This window comes from Tamandua tetradactyla, chromosome 7 (assembly GCF_023851605.1).
Source record: "Tamandua tetradactyla isolate mTamTet1 chromosome 7, mTamTet1.pri, whole genome shotgun sequence".
Lineage (NCBI taxonomy): Eukaryota > Metazoa > Chordata > Mammalia > Pilosa > Myrmecophagidae > Tamandua > Tamandua tetradactyla.
Window position 1 is genome coordinate 64,436,694 of NC_135333.1, and position 20,409 is coordinate 64,457,102.

At 46.3% G+C, this 20,409-nt stretch overlaps 1 protein-coding gene across 1 annotated transcript in view; it reads left to right on the top strand.

Annotated features, from left to right (window-relative positions):
* The window catches only part of SLC6A13 (solute carrier family 6 member 13), a 42,402-nt gene that overhangs the window by 18,482 nt on the left and 3,511 nt on the right, over positions 1 to 20,409 (top strand). The window contains exons 2-9 of the mRNA XM_077167893.1: positions 967 to 1,101; positions 3,687 to 3,827; positions 7,687 to 7,771; positions 8,437 to 8,569; positions 9,418 to 9,552; positions 16,481 to 16,584; positions 17,538 to 17,662; positions 20,188 to 20,300. Coding sequence (XP_077024008.1) covers positions 967 to 1,101; positions 3,687 to 3,827; positions 7,687 to 7,771; positions 8,437 to 8,569; positions 9,418 to 9,552; positions 16,481 to 16,584; positions 17,538 to 17,662; positions 20,188 to 20,300 — 971 coding nt within the window. The remainder of the gene's footprint in view (positions 1 to 966; positions 1,102 to 3,686; positions 3,828 to 7,686; positions 7,772 to 8,436; positions 8,570 to 9,417; positions 9,553 to 16,480; positions 16,585 to 17,537; positions 17,663 to 20,187; positions 20,301 to 20,409) is intronic.

Below are 20,409 nucleotides of genomic sequence, written 5' to 3' on the forward strand. Positions count from 1 at the left end.
TACTTCTTTGCATACCTGGTAATTTTTAACCGGATGCCACATCTTGTGATTTTTGCCTTATTGGTTGCAGGATATTTTTATATTTCTATGAGTTGTCTTAAGTTTTGTTCTGGGACCAGTGAAGTTACTTGATCCTTTTGGGTCTTGCTTTTAAGATTTGTCCTGTTAAGCAGAATCAGAGTAATACTCAGTCTTGGGCTAATTATTTCCCACTTCTGAGCAAATACCTTGTACTCTACCAATTGCCTTGTGAACCTGACTGGTGGGGAAAAAAACACTCTTCCAATCTTGTGTGAGCCCTGGACACCATAATCCAATCTTTTTGGTTGTTTCTTTCCCTTGCCTCGGGTATTTTCCTCACATGTATGTACTAACTAGTACTCAGCTATGTTCTTTCCTCTCTAGTACTCTATCCTATGAACTTTCCTGCCCCCTTAGCCAGTAGTTGGAAGTCCACGGTGGAGAAAATGTCAGGCACTGGTCCACTTGTCTGAGCCAATGATTGTGAAAACAGAAGCAGAAAAGATTTCTAAGGGGACATTTTATTTGAGCCTGCTAGAAATCCCCATCTAACACTGAGAATAATTACTTCCTTGATAAGAATGATAGATTGTGGGCTGTGTTCATGCTTCTAGATATCCATTATTCAATGAGCTCCTTGCTATTGGTACAAGTTATGTGTTATTTAGGCAGTAGTTGATGTCTGATGGGGAACAAACCTTGGTGGGTATAGATTGAAACTTCACAGTGAAAAAGGCATGAGCCTGAGTAGGTCCTAGGTAAACTGAAAACTCTGGATCCCTGCTATGGTTTCAGATATCCAGACAGATGTTCCCTGCAGCTTTGCATTTCCCCAACCCCCAGGATTCTGACTGGCAATGATCATGGGATGGCAAAGGGAGGAGGTGAGTGTGGGCCATGAGAAGGATAGTTCCTCATAATGGACAGCCTGTCTCCCACCCACAGGTGCCTTCTTCATCCCTTACCTCATCTTCCTCTTTACTTGTGGCATTCCTGTCTTCCTTTTGGAGACAGCGCTGGGTCAGTACACTAGCCAGGGAGGTGTCACAGCCTGGAGGAAGGTCTGCCCGATCTTTGAGGGTAAGTAGTTCTGTGACTGAATGGTGGTTATAAACCATCTTTGGGATGAGTAGCAGGTGATCAGTAGCTGTGCTGAGACTGAGACAAGACTGTGTCTATATGCTGAACCCTCTCTTTGTAGGTTGCCTACAGAGCTAATCACTGGGTCCATCAGGGGATGATGGGGAAGACATGGGGCAAAGGCTTTAGGCTAAATACGTAGTGTGGAAATTATTTCGGCTTATATTTTAAAAATATATAACAATATTTTGCATTTTTTAAAATATAAGCACTTTATAAAAATTTTTAAATTAAAAAAGATTTCATTAATAATTTTACTATCTTAACAACAGTAACTATTTAAAAGTTTGGGTGTTTTGTTTCAATATGTCTCTCTCTATATACAGTTTTTTTAATTACTTATTTTTTATTGATACATATTATATATTCACATACCATGAAATCATCCAAAGCGTACAATCAGTGGTTCACAATATCATCATATAGCTGTGCAGTTATCAACACAATTGACTTTTTTGTGAAAAATAACATACAAAAAAGCAATAAATTTCAAAGCACATCACAAAAATATAATAGTTTTCTTTCTAAAAATTAAAAAAAAGCTTGCTTGTTGCAAAAATAATACAAACCCCATACAGAGAACTCCAACATACTCACCCCCCATATACCCAGACCCACCAATTTTACCATTTTGCCACCTGTACCATATCTTCCTTCTTTCCTTTCTCTATCTATTTATATCTATTTATCTATCTATCTATCTATTATCTATCTATATCATCACCTATCTTCTGAGCATTTGAGAGCAAGTTACACAATCAAACTCCTTGAACACATAATCCTTCCATGTATATTTCCTACTAACAAGGATATTCACTTACTAATAACCTTAAGTGCAGCTATCAAGTTCAAGAAACTTAACATTGATATAAAGCTTACAGTCTATCTTCCAAATTTTTTCTTATGTCCTTCTTTAACTTTCTGTGTGGAAATAATTACAGATTCAGAGGAAGTTGCAAAAATAGTACAGTGGGGCCCCATGAACACTTCATGCAGTTTTCCCCGAGGGCAACGTTTCGCCTGACTAAAGTACAATATCAAAACCTGGTCATTGACATTGGTAGAATTCATAGGACTAATTCAGAATTCACCAGATTTCCTTGCACTCATTTGTGTGTGTGCATAATTCTGTGTAATTTTATTACATGTGTAGATTCGTGTAACTACTACCACAATCAAGATAAAGAACTGTTTCCATTATCACAGAAATGTCCCTCATGCTACTCCTTCCTGGTCACACTCACCTCTTTCCCCTCCCCCCATCCCTAGTTCCTGGCAATCATTAATCTGTTTTCTGTATAATTTTGTCATTTCAAGAATGTTATAGAAATGGAGTCACACAACATGTAACCTTTAAAAAATTGTGATAATATATAATAACATACATTTCACCATTTTTAAGTGGCCCTTAATTACATTTACAATGTTGTGCTACAATTACGACCCTAAGTTTGTAATCTTTTGAGATTGGTTTTCTTCATTTAGCATAATGCCCCTGAGATCCATCCAGATTGTTGCATACACAAATAATTTATTACTTTTTATTCTATGGTATGGACATACCACTGTTTATTTAAGCGTTCACTTATCAAAAGACACTGGCTTGTTTACAGTTTTTGGCATCTTATTTCACATAGATTATTAGAATATGCACAGTTTATGTTCTTTGTTTTTTAGTTTATGTTATTTTTCATATTCTACGGAATAATCATTTAATGATTACATAAAATTCCATTCGGCAGATGTATCCTAATTTACTTAGCATTGCTCTGTTATGGACTTACTTTCAATTACTTGTAAAATTTTAAAATTCTGCTATCATGCATATTTTTTCAGATAACTTGTCTTCATTTTTTGGAAATACTTCTTTGGGATAAGTTCCTAGGATCAGGATCACTGGGTCGAATGGGTAATCAAGTTGATGTCTATTGATCTGGGTTAGTAAATTGTCCTGTGGAAGCATTAAACTGACTTACAATGCATTTTTTCCCACATCTTCAATAGCTCTGGGTTGTATCAGAGGTTCCCAAATTTGTCTGCACATCAGAATCACCTAGGGAGCTTCAAAACCTTCTGTTACCTGTGCCCCACCCAGTGATTGAATTTGATTGGTCTGGGATCTGGCTTGGACTTTGGAATTTTTGAAATATCCCCAGGTAATTTTAATACGCAGACAAATTTGGTAACTACTTTTTACTACATCCGTGGTAAAAAATTTCATGAGGGCTGTAGATGCAGATTTGTACCTCACCTAATAAAGGTGAAAGTGCCCAGGAAGCGGGGGTGGTGCAGCAGAAGGCAGAGAGAGAAGAGGTCCCCTTCCAACCCGGCAAGGGCTGAAGGAGCATGGGCAGCCCCTCCAGGGGGCTGGGGAGGGAGAGGAGAGAACCAGGAGCCTAGGCCCAGCCCTTCCTGTAGTAGAATATTGACAGTGGAGCACAGAACCCTCTCCGAAATGGAGATGGGCAGTGGGGGGAGAGCCTGCCCACTGTTCCTAGACCAATTCTGCAGTTTTCCCCCCACAGGCATTGGCTATGCCTCCCAGGTGATTGTCATCCTCCTCAACTTCTATTACATCATCGTCCTGGCCTGGGCCCTCTTCTACCTCTTTAGCAGCTTTACTATTGACCTTCCCTGGGGAAGCTGCCACCATGAGTGGAACACAGGTAAGGCTGTTTCCAGACGGTCCCTTCCTCCTCCTGCTCTGCCACGTTAATCAGGAGCGAGATTGTCCCCATGTCCCAGGCAACCCAATTCCCAGTCTTAACCCAGGACACACTAGAAACGTGCAGGTGCCTCATGGAGAGGTGATTGTAACTAACTCAGTCATGGGTCAGAGCTAGAATTCACCAGCTTCACCAACAAAGGGTCAGAGTTTCTTAAAAGAAATGCTCAATTCATGGATCATGCAAATAGGACCTGACTTCTTTTTATGTAGTTTAGCCATTTATTTCAATTTGAAATCTGCTTTTATTTGATATGTGTATGTATTATTTGTTCATTTGTTTCTCATGTCTTCTTACTGATGCTATTTTAGGTCTTTCAAAAAAATCACAGTTCATCTGGGCTTAATAAGTTGTTTTGTGCGTCAATATGGTTCCTATAGTAATTGATTATCTCTTTGCTTATAAGATTACATGTGACTGTCTTAAGAGTTACTTACGGCAATAGAGCCAGCAGATCTAATGTATTGTAAGTAACAATAAGATAAAAATATCTATGGTAGTACTGTCCAAAAGAACTTTCTGTGATGACAGAAATGCTCTCTGTACTGTCCAATACAGAAGCCACTACCCACATATAGCTGTTGAGCACTTGAAATGTGGCTAGTGCACCCAAATAAGTGAATATTAAATTTTTATTTAATGTTACTTAATTTAAATTTAAGAGCCGCGCGTGGCTAGTGGCTACCCTTTGAGATACAGCAGATGGAGGGTTTATTGAACATTGTTCCATTTTGGATCCTCAGCGCTACATCTTGCTTCCATTGTCCAAAGATCTTTCTGTGCCTATCAATGAGGTCCTACCTTTTTGAACTTGGGTGTCACCATATCCATTCTTTCTTGTTCGGGTAAGTTACTCAGTTCTGAACTGGAATTTGAACCTTTTACTTGCCAGGGAACAACAGTTTTGAGATGTTTAGCACGGTATTCAAGGCCCTTTATGACCTGGCCTCTGCACATTCCTTCCTCTTCTTCTTTTACCCCTCTTGTGCTCACACCGCCTCCATCCCACCCCCGTATTTCAAGAGGAAAGTCATATCTTAGAGAAACCCTCCCCAGACACCCTAGATTGCTTTAGATTTTTCTCAGCTGTATCTGGCAGTACCTGCCCTGACCCCTGGCCCTACCGTGGCACTTACTCCACTTTCAGTCTATTTATTGGTCTGATTCCCCCTCAGTCATCAAGATTTTGAGGGAAAAGTGATCTTTATTTCTATAGCCTTTGTGCCCAACACAAGGCCAGCTCTGTCATGAGTGTCCCCACGATATTTGTTTAATGGATCTTATAGCGGAGCCACACCCACCAGAATGTGAACCAAGGCCATGAACATGTTCAAACTGGGGTGCCCCGCTCAGCCCCCCACAAACCTGTTAAGTTCTATAGAAAACAATTCTATTGTTTTCTTCACTTTACATGTTTATAGTGTCTGTATGTGTATGAATACGTATGTTATGTATTGCATGTATGGACGCATTACATCTATATGCACTGAAATCAGCCTTGTCAACTAGCTTGTCAGATGGCGAAGATTTTATCCAGATTTCAGTGGAGTTTCACTTGTAAATACTTTGGGGATTTTGGGTGGCCTGGAGGCTTTTGCTTCAGGGCCTTGTTAGGCCTGTGTGCCTTTAGATTGATTGTGAGTCTCTGAGACAACTCTGAGGCAATTCAACACCTGAGTCTTTTGCTAGTGACGTTTTTGACATCTGTCCTAGGGAGTCTGGTTTTGCTCAGAGCCTGGAATCTTGAATAGTATAGAATAGCTTGTCATGGTGAAATAGATGCTTTCTCGGGTGTGCTGAAGCTTCAAGGAAAACGGTTTAGTGAAAAGAGTACTTGGCTGGTGTTCAGTTATTCAACAGATAGTTATTGAACAAATCCTCTATTCCAGGCTTTGTTCCCTGCCCTCACGGAGTTTATATTCTAGTTGGGGAGATAGACCCTAAACAAAATAAATGAAAGATAAGTTTCATGTTCGAAGGTAAGTGCTATGGAGAAAAATAAAACTGGGAGGGGAGGTTGTAACTTTAAATAGAGTGATCAGGAAGGGTTGTACTGAGAAGATGACATTTGTAGAGTGGTCTGAAGGAGGGAAGGGAATGAGCCATTCAGATAACAGGGGGACAAATGCTCTAGGTAGGAGAAGCACGAAGTAGAGAGGCCTTGAGGTGGGACCGTGTATAAAGCATCCATGAAACAGCAAGGGGGCCAGTGTGCCTAGAGCAGGGGAGTGGGGTAAGAGTCACGGGAGATGAAGTCAGGGCGATGGGGGACAGATTGTATAGGGCCCTGGAGGTCACTGTGGGGACTTCGGCTTTTTTTTTTTTTCTGAGTGGGATAGGTAAATCATCGGAGGTTTTTGAGCTGGGGTGTGATGTAAGTGACTTCAGCTTTAACAGAGTCACCCTGGATGCTGTCTTAAGAATAGAGTAGGGAGGCAAGGGTAGAAATTGGAGGCCAGTTAGGAGCCACGGGTGATGGGGAACTGCATCAGGGAGTGGATGGTAGAGATAATGAGGAGGGTTGGACTCTAGGTATTTTGAAGATAGGAACGTGTTTTAGTTTCTCAGCTGCTAAAACACAACCTTACAATGGGTTGGCTAAAATAATGGGAATTTATGGATCATGGTTTTGAGGCTCGAAGTCCAGAATCAAGGCCTCAGCAGAAGGCGGTGCTTTCCGCCCGAAGACTGTGGTGTTCTGGGGCTGGCTGCTGGCCGTCCTTGGCCCTGGGCTTTCCGTCACCCGGCAATGCACACGGCGCTCCCTTTCCCGTCTCTCCTGGGTTCCGCTGACACCCAGCTTCTGGCTGTTTCCTACAGCTTTCTTTCTCTCTCTGTTTGAATTTCATTCTGCTTATAAAGGACCCCAGTAATCTAGGTTAAAGTTCAGCCTGATTCACTCGGGCCATACCTTAACTGAAGTAATAGCTTGCAGACATATTTCTTATAACGGAGCCACACCCACCAGAATGTGGACCAAGACCGTGAGCATGTTCAAACTGGGGTGCCCCGCTCAGCCCCCCACAAACCTGTTAAGTCTGCTGGCCTGGACTCTACCCCTCAGTTATTTAGAACTAACGACAAGCCATTTCTAAGAATTTCAATTTTCCATGCGTACGATGAGGAAACATTATCATTTTAATATCTTCCAGGATTACTGTATGAATGAAATGTAGAAAAGGATGGGAACACTCCGTGAATCTCCAAAGTGATGTACAAATAATTGAGCCATCATTTATTGAACACTTTTCCATTCTTTGTTTCACTTAGTACTTCTATCAAGTCTATAAAATGGATATTATTATTATTATCTACACTTTAGAGATAAGAGAAGCCAAGTTTAGAGAGCAGTGCTGTCATTTACCCAAGGCTGTGCAACTGAGCACTGGAGGGTCAGGATTCAAAGCAAAGCTTTCCAACCTTGCATCTGTGTTTCTAGCAACTCTGCTCCATCACTTCCCTAGAAAGCATTTTGATTATTCCTCAATGGTTGTGAATATGCAGGACAGTTACCTAGAAGCATGTGCATATTTTGAAGCAGATGGCATGCAGAACATCTTTTCTAATGCCATCTGATCATTCTTAAATAAGAACATGCACCCAAGCATTTATAAACCCATGAATGTGTGTGTGGGAGACATTGAGGCCTGTATGTTAAGTTTAAGATGTTTTGTACAGACAGCATTCCTTCCAGATATCTTACTTCTCACCCTCTTAAATTTTCGCCCTACTCTCTCTTGCCATGCCAAATGTTGGCTAATGATCTTTCTCTTTCTCCCTTCCCTGCGACCATGGGTAGAGCACTGTGTGGAGTTCCAGAGGACCAATGGCTCCCTAAATGTGACCTCTGAGAATGCCACCTCCCCTGTCATCGAGTTCTGGGAGTAAGTGAGACCCCCTCCCCCTCCCCATGTATTTGAAAGAAGGGCAAGGGGCTGGGTTTATATAGCAGTGACTGTCAGCACACAGTAAGGGAAGGACTGTTGTTTGCTCCTTTGGTGGCCCTGTCACCCAAGCAGTTTTTCTCTGGTGTGCCTGCATTTGTGGTTAATGCATCTCTGGTCTCAGAGATGAGAATTTTGCAACTCCTCTGAGCTGTGCCTGCCCTGTCCTCCCACATGCACCAACCCCCAGGTTAGATGGTGCACATGCATGGGTAACCACACTCTCAACTGCCCTTCTCTCTTCAGCTGCAGACTCATTGCTTCTTATCCCCCAGATACTGATACCTACCCAGGGGCTGATTCCTCATAACAAAGCATTCCAAAACCCTGCTCAAGAAAAAACGTGCTTTTTGTACTTCCTTCCCCAGGTTAAATTAGTACTCAGCATCCCAGAGTCAACTTACCTGGAAAAAGTTTATATTTGCCACTCTCTGTCTTTGGGCAGAGGAAAGCCTCATGGATCTGAAAGGGAGCAGCTGAGAAACCTTCAGGCAAGTGCCTGGAGTGCATCTTCTCTGCTGAGGCCTGGCTCCATGACCAAGATACGGGCTACAATACTAAGGCCACAGCAAAAGTGGAGCCAGGCTCAACCCTTCTCTCTCTAGGAGGCGGGTCCTGAAGATCTCCGATGGCATCCAGCACTTAGGGGCCCTGCGCTGGGAGCTCGTTCTGTGCCTCCTGCTCGCCTGGGTCATCTGCTATTTCTGCATCTGGAAGGGGGTCAAGTCTACGGGCAAGGTTCGTGTTGGAGAGCTCCTGCCCCTACCCTCCCAGCTCTTCCTGGGCCTTGGTCTTCCAGGAGTGGTCTAGTTCAGGGTGGGTGGGAATTTATATGGCTCTTATTCTTGACTCAGTGTCTCTCCTGGATTCAACCCCATGTACTTCTGGTATTTGGGTAAATGAAATAGAAAAGAGAGAGGCAGGAAGGGTACCTCCAGAGGAATTTGATCTTGAAATATGCCACATGGGTGGGCACATTGCACATTGTACAGTTATTGCTCCCTGTTTTATGCAACTGAGGAAAAAGAACTCTGTTGAACACTGTTAATCTCAAAATGATCCTGAACCAGCTCCAGCCCTTTAGGGGACTCTTTGCTTAGAGTATAGGAGGTGTGGAGAAGGCATTCTGAGTTCTTCTGGACTCTTGCCCTGGAGACCTCTACAAGGCTTCCCTCCTAATCTAGCTGCCTGCTTGTGCTAAGCTCCTAAGCTCTATGAGGACAGGAATCATGTGTCACATATCTTTGCAGAGCTGACATCCCTTGCCACAACTCCAAGCATACTTGATAGGAGAATGCCTAGGTTCATTCAGTCACTCACCAAATATTTACTGAATATGTATCAGGGAGTAGGGTGAGTGCTTTCAGCAGGAGGGAGGGAGGGAAGAAGGGGAGGAAAGGGGAGGTGGTGGCTGCAAGGCCTGGGAGAGGGAACTGAGCAGCTGCAGTTTGGGGTGTGGGGGATTTGCTACTGGAAAGGAACTTCCTTGACCTTACCTGGGGTCTCCTGCCTCTGGGGCTTCCTTAGGTCTCAGTCTGCTCCCTCCTAACTTATAATCCCTCATCTTTCATCCGTCCCTTGGCCAGGTGGTGTACTTCACAGCCACATTCCCTTACCTTATGCTGGTGGTCCTGTTAATTCGAGGGGTGACACTGCCTGGGGCAGCCCAAGGAATTCAGTTTTACCTGTACCCGAACCTCACGCGTCTATGGGATCCCCAGGTAAGAAGCCCATGGTTCCAACAGGTGCTTGAGCTACAGGCCTTCCCTGGGCTCCCATGGGAATCCCCGCTCCAGGCCTGACCAGGGCATCTGGGGTGGGGGTGGGGTGTTGCAGGGTGGCAATGAGGCACACTTCCTCCTTCAGATATCTGTTAGCAGCTGTTTCTAGTCATCAGGTGTCTGAGACTACCCCCTCCTTGGTTCCCAGCTACCAGGGAGCCTGGGGAGCCTTAAGACCCTAGTAATAGTTCTCAGGGGCTGCAAACAAATCCCAGCGGCCGTTTCCCACCAGGTACCCATCCCCTTTTTGCATTTTTCTCTTGGCAATCTCATTTCCTACAGAACCTCCTCTCCATTTCTTACCCTTTTACCTGCCACCTTCTGGTTCCTTCCCTCTGTCCCTGCAACCCATTCCTAGGCCCCAGTCCCAGCCCCTCCCTGCACCAGCTGGACTGGTGTTAAGTTTCCTGTCAGTTGTCAGAGGCTCCAGTCCCTGCCCTTCCCCTCCCAGCCCTTCCTTGGAGGTCCACACTCCCTCCCTTTAGCCAGCTTCTTTATGCCCAGGGGCGGGGCCCTGGTCATGCTGCTTGCTGACTGGAGGGGTTTGGAAAGCAAGGCCTGAAATAAGAAACCACTGCCTCTGACAGGTCTCTCATTCTCTCCTCTTTGGCAGCCATTTTGAGAGCTGGCAAAGCCAGGAGGTGTGGAGGGCCGCGGGGAGCGTGGGTAAGCGCCACCCCAGAGCCCCTGAAGTTTGTTACCCCGTATGTCCCTGCCTGTGCCTCCTTGGGACAAAAGTCCTCCTCCCCGGGGAGGATGTATACAATTTGGAGACCCTCCTTTTGCTTGTTGGAACCGGTGTCCTGGGTCAACAAAAGGGACCCCGAGGAGACTCGAGGGCGGGAGGATCCTGACACACAATTGTCAGGCTTTTCAAACATCTAAAATTATACGGCACCAGCAAATTCACTGAAATTGTGAGCAGGAGCAACAGGACAGGGCAGGGCTGTCACAGTGCAGTTCCATCTGAGGCCTGGAGCTCCCTTCACGCAGAGGCAATGGCTCCCCCTTGTGCAGAATTTGATGTGATCCAGAAGCTGAATTGTTCCTGAGCCTCCCAGCCTTACCCTGATCTCTATTAGGACTGCTGCTCAGAAGCAGCCAGGCCCTTTCATTCAGGCAGGCAACCTTGGTCCTGGGAGTCTCTTGATGACCCTTCCGCGGCGGGGGTGTGGGGGTGTGGAATATAATCTCTCCTTTCCCTCCTCCCATTTCTTAGACACAATAGAGAGGCCAATGGTTGCTGCCTCATTTCCATGGGGCATAAGGCCTGCAGTCAGGCTTTGGAGCCAAACTGGAGAACCCTAACAGGTGAGGCCAGAGAACCCCAGAGATCATCTACTGCAACTTCTGCATTGCAGTTGAACAAACTGAGGCCCAAGGTCATCCAGCAAGTATGCAGCAGGCCAAATCAGCTGTATTTTAATCTTGTGAGTCATAAGCCCTCTGCCTTACCTGGAACCAAAGGGCTGTGATGAGCAGTAGGTAGCAGGTAGGAGGCTGCGGGAGCAGTCCACATGAAAGGCTTTGGAGGCCAGGGTGAAGAGTGTGGCTTGGCTCCCCTGTGCAGGAGGGAGCCTGTATGGTTCTGAAGTCTAAAAGTGGAAACAGTGGCTAACCTGTAAAGCTCACCTTTGTGTAGAGTTAGGGCAGGCGGGGAGACAGGCAGGGAGGCTAGGAGAGAAAAAAGAAGAGAGATCCAGTATTCCCAGGAACTGTGGATGGCGCCTGTGATCAATTCCTGCTTTGTCCTTCCTGATGAGCTCTTTACAGCTAACAAATATGAGTGCTTACTCTGTGCCTGCACTGTTCAGAGGTTTACACGTTGTGTTATTTCAACTAATCTTCACAGCAGATCAGTGAGGTATCCTCATTTTACAAATAAGGAAATTAAGTTGTAGAGAGTTTAAAGCGTGTTCCATCCTCATACCTGCAACTGGAACCCAAGTCAGAATGAGGAAAAATCTCACATGCTTTATGATCTGCTCTCAAAGGCAAGGGCCTTCTCTGCTCATCTTCATTTCTCTCACAGCGCATTCATTCAGCAAGCATTTGCTGAGCATCTCTTATGTGTCTAGTCTGTTCTATGTGCCATGTTTGGAACATAACAGCAAGTCTGAAGAAGTTGGAGCAAATAGCCTTCAACTCAGAGTTAATGAGGCCATAATTCTGTGTCTGGGTGGCTGCAGGTAGTCAAGATAAGACATCTTTTTTTTTCTTTTCATTCCAGGATGTTGTCTTTCCAACCCCAGCCACTGTAGGCTGTGTAGGGAGCATTTGTCTTCCAAGGGCTTTAAAGCCTTGGGGAGGGAGATGCCTTAAGAGCCAGGCATGGGCTTGAGCTTCAGAACAGTGTTCTTAGCTACCCAGGCCTGGTCCCAGGCAGAAGCTAGCCCTTTGTTTTTCACAAACAGAGCAGCACCTGCAGGGCAGGCTGCCCCTGCTAGAGCCCTAATTGAATCTAGTTGGCACTCTCCAGGAACTGTGATCATTCCAACTGGCATTTCCCTGGCACTTGAGAAACGTGCAAAATTCCTGCTGGCCAAGACAAAGAGCAAAGACAACCTCTCTCTGCCAAGCACTCAGTCTGGAAATGGGGAGCCGGGCAGAGACAATGCTGTTTCTCTTCTTTCCTCCTCTTCCTCTGCTAGGCTTTCTGTGTGTTGGGAAGGTTGCTGTCAGTCCTGGCATTCCCCAGGACCAGTCTCTCTCACACTGAGGAATGGTCCCTGGTAACCCAGGACTCTACTGTGTAGTGTGTGCTTTATTCCAGCCCCTTGCTTCTTTGCCTTGTGCTGCCTTGTCCAGTCTACTGCTCTTTGGTGGATTGACAAGGGCAAGGGAGTGGGGGTGTCCAAAGAGCCCTTGCCAAACCTTTCTAAACCCTATGTTAAGCAATTCTAATGAAGGGTTTGTTCAGAGAGGAGGTTGAAACCATTGGGGAAGATGAGTCTTTTAATTTTGGTAGTACACGGACGTCTGTGCCACCTCATTACCATTGAATTGTGAGTTACTTTTTAAAAATAATGCAACAACAAATAGCAACACTAACTAACATCTAATATGTGCTTATTCTTTGCCAGCAATTTTCTGAGGGCTTTACACACTAACCTCACACTCAACCTGTGAGTGTGGCTTTATCTTCATTTTATAGATGAAGGAACTGAAGCTTAGAAAGCTTCAAAAATTTGCTCAAAGTCACAAAACTAGCATATGGGGGAGCTTGGGCTTCATTCCAAGTAGTTTTTCTAATATACTTTGTCCAAAGGATATGAATTATTTGAGAATTTTAAGGGCTTTTTTTATTATTATTATTATTATTCCAGGATTATTCCAGGAAGTGAGAAGGAAATTAGTGTCTATTTGTGTTAGGCATTTCACAAACATTATTTTATTTGTTATTATACCCATTTTCCAGATGAGAAAAGAGGTTCAGAGAGGTTACATGATTTGCTTAAGATCACAGAGCTCATAACACATTAATTTGACTCCAAAGCCCATGCTTTCTTTGTGCCTATCTAAAAATGCTAGATACTAATAATTTGGGGAGTTGTGCTCAAGATCGGTAATGTGTTCTAGAGAGATCTCTCTGTTCCTCTGTCCCTTCGAAGACTTCTCTTTTCACTTATATTCTATATAATACGGAATATATTCCAGGTTTTAACATTTGGTTTGTTCTTGGTTTTTGTTCTAGCCAATGTCCTTGTTGGAGCTTTGTCCTGGAAACCAGGCCCCTGGAATGGGCAGTGGGTCGCCTGTGGTGGGGGAACAGAACAGCTTGTTCTGCTCATCCTTCAGCCCTCCTCTGACCCTGTCCCTTTCCCCCATCCCAGCAGGTTGTCAGGACGCAGCTGTGCAGAGAGCTGGGCCTGCCAAGCTCCCAGTGAGGGAGCTATGGTCAAAGGCACATATCCGACCTGAACTCTGAACTCTCAGCCCTCCTGCTGCATTTTCCTCTGTTCTCAAAATTAACTTCTTCCCCCAATTCAGCCTTAGTCTGTCCCCACCTAGGGGGAGGTGAATAGCCAAATCACAACTTCTCTGATAATTTTCTCCCAAGCCCAGATTCACAAAATGTCACAATCACAGGATTTGTTCCCCCTGCCTGCACGTGGGCAGCCCAGTGTGGCTCAGAGGGCACCCAGCTTTCTTTGGTAACTTGTGGGACAATCGCACCCTGTGCTCTCTTTGGCATGGGGCAAACAACCGAGGTTCAAGGCCGGATCCTGGCTGTTTGGGTGAGATCATTGGATCTCATGGTAGGGAAGTACCTGTGTGCTCCCCAGCAGACAAGACTCTCTCCCTAGCCTTTGCATCTCTGACCCTGGGGACCCTTCTGTACCAGCTCAGAGCCTCTTGCTGCAACGTCCAGCTGCTGAAGTTGTCGATAACCTACTGAGTGAGGCAGGAAGAAAACCGAAGAGAGTGACCTCCATGTTGAATTTTTCTGAGATGACAATCCTCTCCGTGTCTGGGGGGCAGACTTTTAGAAGAGAAAAGGATTTTAAACATCTTGCAGGAGCAAACAGACTGTCCAAGGCATCTCCTCAAGCTTGTTCCATTCCCCTCTCAGCAGCCTCGTGCACAATTTTGAAAGCACTCACTTTCGCCGTTCTCAGGTTCTTTCCATTCATCCCTACCCTTTCTTTCTCTAGTGCTGAAATGAATGAATCCCCAACTACCCTTTCCTTTCTCATCATAACTTCTCCTTCAGTTTTAAAAAATGTGCCTGGAGCTTCCAACCTTTCCTGCCACTTCTTTGCTGGCCCTGACCCCCTCTGAATTCTCCTCTGTGCTCCTTGCCTCTGACCTCTTTTCCCTCGTGACAACTCCTGCCTTGTAGCACAGACACCTCAAGGATGGGAATTGTAGAGAACAGAGGAGAGAGAAGGCTAGGGCATTGCCTGCTCAACCATCTCCCCCTGCTGTGTCCGCATTCCTGCAGCAATGGGAGTGAGTGCCCTGGCATCTCCCTGATGCCAGTTCTCAGGGGCAATAGGACAAGGGACCCCCACACCCAGCTGGTCATTAGGATCACCCAGGAAGCTCTAAAAGTTATGCCAGTCACTGGGTTCTCCCTACGGCCTAGAGGGTCATCTCAATCAGGGAAATTGGCTGAAGAATCAATGTGATTCTGAGGTAGTCTTTCTGCCAGTGGGTCCCGGGACCCTGTACAATGTGAGGGAAATGGGCACTTTGGTAGGGTCATATGATAAGAGACAGCAAAGGTTAGAGATGGTGAGGGTGGTGATGATGGTTAGGGGGGCAGCGAAGGACGGGTGGGGGACAGAGGAGCTTCAGACAGAAAGAAGCTGTTTTAGTTTCCTCGGCTGCCAAAGCAAATACCATTCATGGCTTCAGCCATGGGAATTTATTAGCTCGCAGTTTGAGGCTAAAAACGGTCCAAATGTCCTCGGGGCAATGCTTTCTTCCTGGAGACTGATACTCTGAGACTGGCTGCCGGCAACCCTCTGTCCTCAGTGCCTGTGTGGCATGGCGATGCTTGTGGCAGCCTCTCTGTTCTCTTCCATTGAATTTCAACTTCTTGCCCCCATGACTTTCTCTTTCTCTGTCTGAATTACAGTAATAGGATTAAGATCTGTCCTGAGTGAGGTGGGCCACACCTTAAATGAAGTAGCCTCATCAAAAGGTCCTACTTGGGTGGGCCACAGTGGCTCAGTGGCAGAGTTCGCACCTGCCATGCCAGAGACCTGGATTTGATTTCTGGTGCCTGCCCATGCAAAACAGAAAAAAAAAGTCCTACTTACCATGGGTTCACACCCACCGGAATGGATTAGATTTAAGAACATGTGTTTTGGGGGGGTACATACAGCTCCAAACTGCCGCAGAAACCAAGGTTTGAGATGTGTGGGAATTGGAAGCCTGGTATTAGAAGAAGAAAAGATGAAGGACTAGAGGGTTTTGTAGACAACAGGGACCCATCTGGGAGCTGCTGGGATAGGGCTAGGCAAAAGACAAGGAATGGGGCCTTCCAGTGCATGGTTTGTTAGGAACACAGACACGTCAGGTCTGTGCCATGTGACACCTGAGGCCATAGCTGGGTGCCCCCCTGTTGTGCTCACATCCTCTGAAGGCAGGAAGTACCTGGGGGAGGGTCTGAAGCCACAGGACGCTGCTTCCTGCTGATCTGCAGGATTGCTCAGTCCTGTTTGCCTTCACAGTCTCTCCCTTTAGGATGTTATTCTAGCTGTTAAATCTAAACCATAACATGCACAGGCTGGGCCAGCCAGCTGAGAAAATAGCAGAAACAGCAATACCCCGTGTTCAGCTGGAGAGTTATTTTCCCCCTAAGGAGTACAAAGCCTTTTAGAGTTGCATTTCTGGTCATCCTCTTGACTTTCTGTGAGCTGGGGCTTTTTCTCGCTGTTTTTCAGACAGAGAGGTCAGAAGTGTGAGCAGCAAAGCTACATTCCGGGGATGTGTGGTGCTAAGGACCCATTTCCCCAGAGAGGCTGTCCCTGGGTTCCCTCCATATTGGTTATACTGCCACGAGAGCCTGGAGAGGGAGAAAATGGGGAACTTTGGGCAGAACTCAGGGCTCCATTGTCATTATCAAAAATTTGACCCCAGACCTAACTTTTCTCTAGAGCACCTCCCCCCTCCACCCTAAGTGGGTCCTTTAGTCTTCCCTTGGGATGCCTACCTCCTATTCCAACCTGGTAGTGCCCAAGAAACTTCTTCTAGGGGCCCAAGAAGTAGAGCCCATGGGCCGAGCAGCAGTGTGGGCTGCACTGGTTGAGAATAGGTTTCTCCCCATCCCTAGCCAGGGCCTGGCTCAGCCACATGCCCATGTGCTCCACAGGCCCCCTTCCTGGGGGTCAGCTTTCTTTGCCTCTTCCCTTGGTAGGTGTGGATGGACGCGGGCACCCAGATCTTCTTCTCCTTCGCCATCTGTCTGGGGTGCCTGACGGCCTTGGGCAGCTACAACAAGTACCACAACAACTGCTACAGGTGATCAGGGGGTGGGGGTGGGGGCCTGAGCCACAGGCCTGCCCCTCACCACTCTCTCTCCAGCCAAGTGCTGGACCAGGGGTAGTTTGGAGGCGTGCACCAACTAGGGGAGTATGTCTCCCTGCCTTCGCCCTACTTTCCAACACCTCAGCTCTACCAGGAGCTGGAGGAACCATCTGCAGGATAGGCAGAGGGATTGCGTGCGAAAGGGTGTATGTTTGCAGTTGGCTGGGGCAGGACGGGTCCAGCTAGCTGAGTGATTTAGAAATCAGTGGGCTCAGGGGTACTCAGTAAGCAGGTCTGTGAAATAAGCTAGTTACGTTACCCAGCTGAGTTTCAGGCTTGCCTGCTGTGGAAATCTGTCCCAGCAAACACTGAATCCTCACCCATTTTCAGTCCCTTTTAGCTATATGTACATCAGCCCTGTGCCACAACCACTCACCCCCATTGGCCCCTCCTGCCTCCCTGGTTCATGCTCAGAGAATTCAACCCAAGTTTAGTATTAGCTGAAAAGGAAATCATAGCATGCATTTCAGGATCAAATTTGGATGAAGAAGAACGATCTGCTGTTTGAGATTACCTGTGCCAGCTCCCCTGCACGGCATGCCGAATTGAATTGAGGCGGAGTGCTGGCCTCCTGAAAGCATGGTGGCCACGCCCTGGGGTGGGGAGGCCGCACGCAGTCTGCAGGTTTTAGATTATGGTTTAACATCTTCACAGCTTCATTCTTTTAGGACTACCTTGATTTATTCCCATCTGAGCTAGTGGGGGTGGGGACTCGGGGGACGAAGCAGCACTTGGAGTGGTCATCTTAATTCCCTCTCTGTGCAGCCCTCGGCAGGCTGTCTACCCGGAGGGGCTGTGCCCTGCCCTGGGTTCCCATCGACCCCCCCGGCAGGATGCCTGCTACTTGGGCAGCCCTTTCCTGACCCTGCCTGTGTCTCCCCCCCTAGGGACTGCATTGCCCTCTGCTTCCTCAACAGCGGCACCAGCTTTGTGGCCGGGTTCGCCATCTTCTCCATCCTGGGCTTTATGTCTCGGGAGCAGGGCGTGCCCATCTCTGAGGTGGCCGAGTCAGGTGAGAGTGAGGGGGCTGCGGGTGGGGGCTGAGGGCAGGGGGTTCTGGGAGCCTTGTTTGAACCTTGGCCAACCGTACCCAGAGGCATTTCTCTCTTCACCTTGGCTGTGGGTGGGCTGTGGGTGGACTGTGAATGCGGCTGGGGAAGCACCTTAGGGCAGCTATTAAACAGTCATCCTGGATTCAATGGATAAATGTCACTCAGCAAAAAGCTTCCTGTCCACTCCTGGCCTCCAGTTCCTTCTCCTGGAACTTGACAGAGACATCAATGCTATCAGTTTACTGTGTGTCCTTCTGGAAAAACAGTTTAGACATATCTGAGAAATACATATATATACATATATACATACATACGTAACACACACACTTCTATTTCCTGTTTCCTTTTCTCTTTTTATTAAATAATAACATATTATATACACTATTCTACATCTTGCCTTGTTTAGTTCACTTTAAAATATATCTTGGAGATAAGTTGATATCAGTACTTAAAAAGTTCTCCCTCTTTTAAATGACCACACTGTGGTTTTTTTTAGATAAAATAACCACTCTCTCCTAGCTTGATAAACTGTAAAATGTTTCTCTTGTCCTTTTCCTTGCTCTGTTCTTGCAGGCCACCCACTTTTACTCTATAACCGCAAGATAATTTTTTAGCATCGCATTCCCAAGCACATACTTTTACACAGAATGCCAAGTACTGGGCAATCTACAGCACTGATTCTTACTAAAAACGATAATATCGAGCTTGTATTAAGCACCATGCCAGGCACCCGCTCTGCATCTATACGGCAAGGACTGGTATTATCCCCTGTCGCTAGTGTGGGGACTGGACTTGGAGAGGTGAATGTGCAGTCCAAGTTCCCACACCGATGCTCTGACTTTTCTAAGGAGCTTCCTGTGAACGAGCCCGGGCATTGGCATGAGTCAGCTGAGAGGGACATTCATGCGAGAGGTTGAGTTGGTGGTGCCAGTTCACGCATCAGAGGGTGGCAGAAACAGCTCCAGGTGCAGAGGGAGCAAACTGGTAGCCCCAGGCCAATTCTGGCCCTGGAAGGAGTTATTTTGGTACCATCTACTTTATAAAGATTTATAGTTGCCCTTAGCTAGGGTACAATTGCTCCAGGTTTCATCAGTCCCTACCACATCCTCTGGTTTTGTACTGGGTTGGCCTGCCTGCCTCCTGAGCTCTTTTTTTTTAAACATTTTTTATTGTGAAATATAACATATATACAAAAAGGCACAAATTTCAAAGCATACCACAACCAGTTACAAAACAAATTTCAGAGTTTGGTATGGGTTACTGTTCTACAATTTTAGGTTTCTCTTTCTAGCTGCTCCAAGACATTAGAGACTAAAAGAAATAACAATATAATGAATCAGCAGTCAAATTCACTTGTTAAATCCTATCTTCTTTGTTATAATTCCTCCTTCTCCTTTTTATCCTTCTTCCAATCTTTAAGGGTATTTGAGCTCTGCCCATTCTAACTTTTTCATGTTTGAAAGGGGTGTTGATAATATGGGATGGGGGATGGAGCTAGTTGATATTCTTGGAGAGATTGGCTCTTCTGGGTTTCAGGACTTATCTGATCTGGGAAACCACCTGGAGGATGTAGGTTTCATGAATAGCCTCTTAAATCTAGTTGAACTCTCTCAGCCACATACTTTATTTTGTTATATTTCTTTTCCCCTTTTTGGTCAGGAAGGTGTTGTTGATCCCAAGGTGCCAGGGCCAGGCTCATCCCTGGGAGTCATGTCCCATGTTGCCAGGGAGACTTTCATCCCTGGATGTCATGTCCCACATAGTGGGGAGGGTAATGATTTTCCTGGCAGAGATGGGCTTCGAGAGAAAGAGGCCATATCTGAGTAGCAAAAGTTTTCTAGAAGTAACTCTTAAGTATAACTATAGGTAGACTTAGGTTCTCCGCTACAGAAATATGCTTCACAAGAGCAAGCCTCAAGTTCAAGAGCTTAGCCTAATGACTTGGGAGTCTTTAATATTTGAGACAGTATCAGGGCTTTCCCCAATTGTAAAGCTTAATTGTTCCATATTTTTTCTCCTCAAGGGACTTTGCCAATGCTTTTTAGTTATCTACCCAACATACTCTGGGATTTACTCAGGTATTACCTTAAGCCCGTCATGAGTTCTTTTGAAAGCTGAAACTCTGGTTTGGGGCAGTAGATCTGGAGAGTAAGACCGGAGGACCTGAGGAGAAATGAGGATGATAAAATACCATCTTTCCATGTTCCAGATCCCCTTCACATGCATGACCCCTAGTCTTTTCCTGCCAAGGAGATTAGAATAGAGGGTTCCTTGGACATTTGGGGAACACACAGACGTTTGGGTGGCTTTTCCCAGGTGAGGATGGTAACATTGGGGTGAGGGTAACTTTGGGGCGACGTTTTCCCTCGCTCTGTTGTTCCGTGATCCCCACCCACCCAACCCCCATGTCCTGGGAAGCCTAGGAGTCGCACTTGGTCTGGATCTAGGCCAGGACTAGACTGGGTGCCTCTGTTTACTGCTGCAGGCCCTGGCCTGGCTTTCATCGCCTACCCACGGGCAGTAGTGATGCTGCCATTCTCGCCTCTGTGGGCTTGCTGCTTCTTCTTCATGGTCGTTCTCCTGGGACTGGATAGCCAGGTACCAACCAGTGGCCTGAGGAACGAGGGGTCAGGGTGTGGGCTGGAGGAGGGGCCGCTGTGGGTGCCCCCTTGAGCTCTATTCCCAGAAGTGGATGCCCTTCCAAGGG